This window comes from Aptenodytes forsteri, unplaced genomic scaffold (genome assembly GCF_000699145.1).
Source record: "Aptenodytes forsteri isolate BGI_AS27 unplaced genomic scaffold, ASM69914v1 Scaffold147, whole genome shotgun sequence".
Taxonomy (NCBI): domain Eukaryota; kingdom Metazoa; phylum Chordata; class Aves; order Sphenisciformes; family Spheniscidae; genus Aptenodytes; species Aptenodytes forsteri.
The window spans coordinates 2,314,655-2,319,014 of NW_008795320.1; the positions used below are offsets into that span (position 1 = coordinate 2,314,655).

The window sequence follows — 4,360 nt, forward strand, 5'->3', positions numbered from 1 at the left end:
CAGGTAAAGAGGGTCCCCCCCCCCCCCGAACCTTCTGTTGTTCAGGCGGGACTCAGGTTCACCCCTTCCCAAGGGCCTCGAGAGAAGCCCAAGCAGTCCGGTGCACATCCCCTGCCTCCCCCTTACCTCCTGCGTCAGAAAGGGTATAATCTGGGCACAGATGGCACTCAGTCTCTTGACAATCTCTGCCTGAAAGAGGAAGTAGATATCACCAAGGATGGGAAGGCTGAGCCTGGTCCCATCCCCTCCAGTGGAGAGGAGGGCAGCCAAGCATCCTGCAGATGCACGCAGCCTCTGCGGAGGAGATAAACTCTCCCCACCCGCACCCGCTTAGCATAAATCCTCCTCCTGCCTCTGCGTCCCTGCTGGGATTTCCCAAGCTGCTGCCAAGGGAGGACTCTGCCCAGGGCTGTGGGACCCTCCCAGGCTGTCAGGTTCCCCCAGGCACATGGGAGGGAACCCGACTCCTAAATCCCTCCATGGATTCAGGCCAAGCAGAGCTCTGAACTGTCAGTCCTTTCGCAGCCCAGCTGGCTTTGCTCAGCCCAAACCCATCTTGGCTTCGTGGGCTGCCGCTCTCACAGCCAGCGGGCAGGCTGGCAGGGAAGAAGGAGAGCCGAGCCACAAGCACTGGCAGCAGGCCATCAGCATGCTGCTTGCTCTCTCCCTGAACATTGGACTCGAAGCCAGGGGGAGAGCAAGGGGGACGCAAAATTCACACAAATGAATTCAGCCCTCTGCATCATGCCAGCAAAGCCCTGCAAGGCACCAACGGTGGTACCTGCTCTGCCCTTCCCGCCCCAGCCGGATAAGGGGCTCGGGCTCCTGCTCCCACCCCTGCCGAAGCGCCAGGCCAACCACCAGCTCTCCCTGCTCCTTCCAGTGGGGGAGTGGAGGCACAGAGCACCCCTGTACCTGTCCCCTGCCCAGCAAGCGGCAATGAGAAAATGCAAAGGACCTGGCACGTCCTCTCCTCAGCCTGTGGTTATAGACAGACCCACAGCCCGGCCGTATCCCCACCAGGGTAAGCATTTCCCAAGGGAAGGGGCTATGGCTTTCCAGCCCAGCCTCTCCAAAAGAAAACCAGCTCCTCCTGGGGAAAACTTGATCCCCCCCACCCGCTGCAAATCCACCCTGGCACTGGCAGAGGGATTGGCTGCTCTGAAGTGTTTTCTCATCTCAGGTTTCCAACAATCCCCGACAGCATTGCAGAGAGGTCAAACCACGCACAAAGCCAGCAAAGAACAAAGGGAACCTTTACCTGCTGCACTCAAAGGCTGCCTGCGCCCTGGGGAGCTTGCCCACACCCACCAGCACCCTGGTCCTGGCTGCTGCATCAGCCACCACCCCAACGCCCACACGGGACCCAGGGAGCCAGAGACATCCCCCCGCCCTCCCCGGACCTCTCCTGCCCACACAGAGCCAGGAGCCGGACCCGGGTGGGCCAGGGCTCCCTCTCCCCAACCACTTGGCCATCGCCTCTGTCACCCCACGTGGCTCGGGCCACCTCTGGGTCCCAGTCCCACCCCTGGGTCCCACTCCCACCAGAGCTCTGAGCACGTGGGGATGGCAGGAACGTGCTTGCAAGCTCTACGACTCTCCCTGCTAACAAAAGGAGCAAACTCGGAGGGGCTGAGCCAGCTGGAGGAATATGGCAGTTGACTTGCCACTTTGTCAGGCATTGGTCCAAACTAATTTCCCTGGCAGAGAGCCCGTGATGACTAGATTGATAAATCTGAAGAGGGAAAGCAAATTAACGCTGGAACAAAAGGGGAACCAGGGAAGGGTGAAAACACTCCTCTGGCTTCAGGAAAGGAAAAGGGGATTAAAAAAAAAGAGAAAAGAAAAGAAAGACAATCCATTTGCCTCTGGGCTCCAGCTCCTGCTGTTTCCTCCACGCTCCCTCCTGCGTCTGGGGCCCCAGAGAACCGCTGCAGGGAGGGACATGCGCAGGGCTCACGGCCAGGTTCTGAGAGGTGCTTTGGGATGGCAGGGAGGAGGCCCTGTCCCAAGGCACCTACCAGAACTCAACAGCACACATCCTGACAACTGCTGAACCCCTTTGCAGGCCAACCCCTCGCAGAGCCGTGCTACGTCTCCTGTGCCATTACAGCTACACAGGGATGAGAGAGATCATTTTTCAACAAAGTCTCCATCCTCGGCCTCTTCCCCGCCATCCCCTGCTGCTGGCCCGGACCCCACCTCACTTACCTGCTTATGCATTTCAATGTTCAGCCCGTAGGACATCTCATAGTACTGAGAGCAAAATCACAACACAGCCTGGTTAGGAGCTGCCCAGAGCAACTGGTCCATTACAGCCAACCAGGGGCTCAGCAGCCAGCCCACCCCTGCTCCCCCCAGCCAAACTCCACTGCTGCTGCTGGGGGTCTCTGCTCCCCCCAGCCCCTAAGAAACAGCTGTCCAGCACGCCATGGACCCAGACCCGTGTCACGAGCCTGGGACAAGGTAGGGAGCAGCCACGGTGTAGACTGTTTAACACCTGTGATGATTACACTGCAGTTTCTGCATTAGTTTAAGCCAGCATAAGCCAGCCCTGTTGTCCCCCCACATCCCCTCCTGTCCTGGCCTGTCCCTTCCCATTCCTAACCCAGACCCACTCCATGATACAGCTGTCCATCTAGTCACAGGGGTGGCCATACCAGCGCAAAAGCAAAGATGACATCAGGTTACACCTTTCGCCAGTCACTAGTGACTCCGGCAGCAGTGACAGCAGCAGACCCCGTCCCCTCGCCCCTGAGGACGGGGAGAAGGTGGGGACCAGAGGACCTGTATTCCTCCAGCAAAGCCCATTTCAAAGGCGGCAGCCCACCTCTGGGAATCCCCGAGCCTCCAGGATGTGGGAAGGGATCCCAGCTAGTGGGTGACAGGAGCATGCCCTGTGATGCCGATAAAGCAGAGTACATCCCTGGCCTCACAGACAGGGCTGTTATCACCCAGGAGATGGAGCTTGCCTAAGTTTAGGTCTGTTTGCCTTTTGGATGGCATAATTTGGGTTCCCCCTTTCCCTAGAGGGGCCGGTAACGTCAGATGCTGAAGGAGAGTGAATGCTGCTCTGGCTCTGCAGTTCCCATCCTCTTCCCTTCCTTCCAGCAGCTATCCCCCCTCCTGCCAGGGCTACCAGCAGAAGGCCTGGCCTCTGGCTGGTGCCCTGAGTGGGTCGGTGTCCAGGGCTATTAACCCCACACTGGCAACTGCAGAGAGGTCCTGCCCTGCTCCTTCTAAAGGCAGCCTCCCCTTCCACCCAAAACGCTGGCCTTGGGGTGTCGCTTCCAAGACGCCCCCCCCTTGGGAGAGAGACAGGAAGGAGGGGGAGAGAGCTCTTAAAAGGCCAAACAAAAAAAGGAAAAAGAGAAAATAAAAGAGACAAAACCTACGGCTAGAGCCGAGTGGCAGCAGGCATCAGCAGAGGAGCCAGCCATTGCTAGGAATAACGATTAACTCCTTCCTAACTCACACCCCCCCCAGCCCCACCACCCAGGCCAGATCCAGGCCAGGCATCCCCCTGGCAGGGGTGGCTCGGGGAGACCGCTGGCCCATTTGGCTGAGTGGAGCCCCAGAGTCTGGGACCTCACCAGAGGGTGGCAGTCAGGGATGCTTTGGGGGAGGCATGGGGGACAGGGCAGGGGTAGCTCACCATGACATAATGTCTCTGCATCTCCGTCTTCTCGCTCACCAGCTTCTCACATTCCAGCTTCAGGCTGCAAAGAAGATCCACGGTTTTCATTCACAGACCTACATCTTCTGCCCTGTCCCCCCAGTTCCCACTTTCCACCCCGTGACCTCTGCAAGCTCAGCACATCTCCCGCCTCCCCCTGTAGTCTTATGGGACCGCAGGGGTGTCACACACCCACCCCTAACTGGCATTGCCATCCCTGAGGGACACGAACCCTGCGGCTGTGCTGCCCACACAGCCCCCGCTCCCCCATGGGCGGTCTATCACACCCACCCGGTACTCTGTTCCCGCAGCACCGCTGCCGTCCCCTCCACATCACCCTGTACCCAGCTCAGCTGGAGGAAACAAACCGTGGGTGGTCTCCCCCTTGGGACCCCCACTCAAGACCTAGCACCCCAATTCACAGCTTCATGCTACCCCTCAGCCTAGACCCCTCTCCCATTCTTCCCCAAGCACTCCTTTCAGCAGGAGCCCTGTCTCCATCTTCTCCTGCCCCAATCCACCCCCTGGTCTGTGCCCCATCCTCCCCCGTGCCCAGACTCCCCTCTCCCCGTGCCCTCAGTCCCCGTTACACCCCTTCTCCAGATGCTCGCCGCTGCCCGCAGCCCTGCCTGACCCCCGGCCACCTCCTGCCCCCTAAGCCACCTCGTCTCCCCACCTCCCGCC

At 59.6% G+C, this 4,360-nt stretch overlaps 1 protein-coding gene across 2 annotated transcripts in view; it reads right to left on the bottom strand.

The window, feature by feature from the left end:
* The window catches only part of LOC103899342 (transducin-like enhancer protein 2), an 18,440-nt gene extending 14,724 nt beyond the window's left edge, over window positions 1-3,716 (bottom strand). For both annotated transcript variants that reach the window (XM_009279807.1, XM_009279806.1), the window contains exons 1-3: window positions 3,656-3,716; window positions 2,212-2,256; window positions 127-189 (exon numbers count right to left, since the gene is read on the bottom strand). In XM_009279807.1, coding sequence (XP_009278082.1) covers window positions 127-189; window positions 2,212-2,256; window positions 3,656-3,676 — 129 coding nt within the window. In that variant the 5' untranslated portion in view covers window positions 3,677-3,716. The remainder of the gene's footprint in view (window positions 1-126; window positions 190-2,211; window positions 2,257-3,655) is intronic.
* Between the last annotated feature and the right edge of the window lie 644 nt (window positions 3,717-4,360).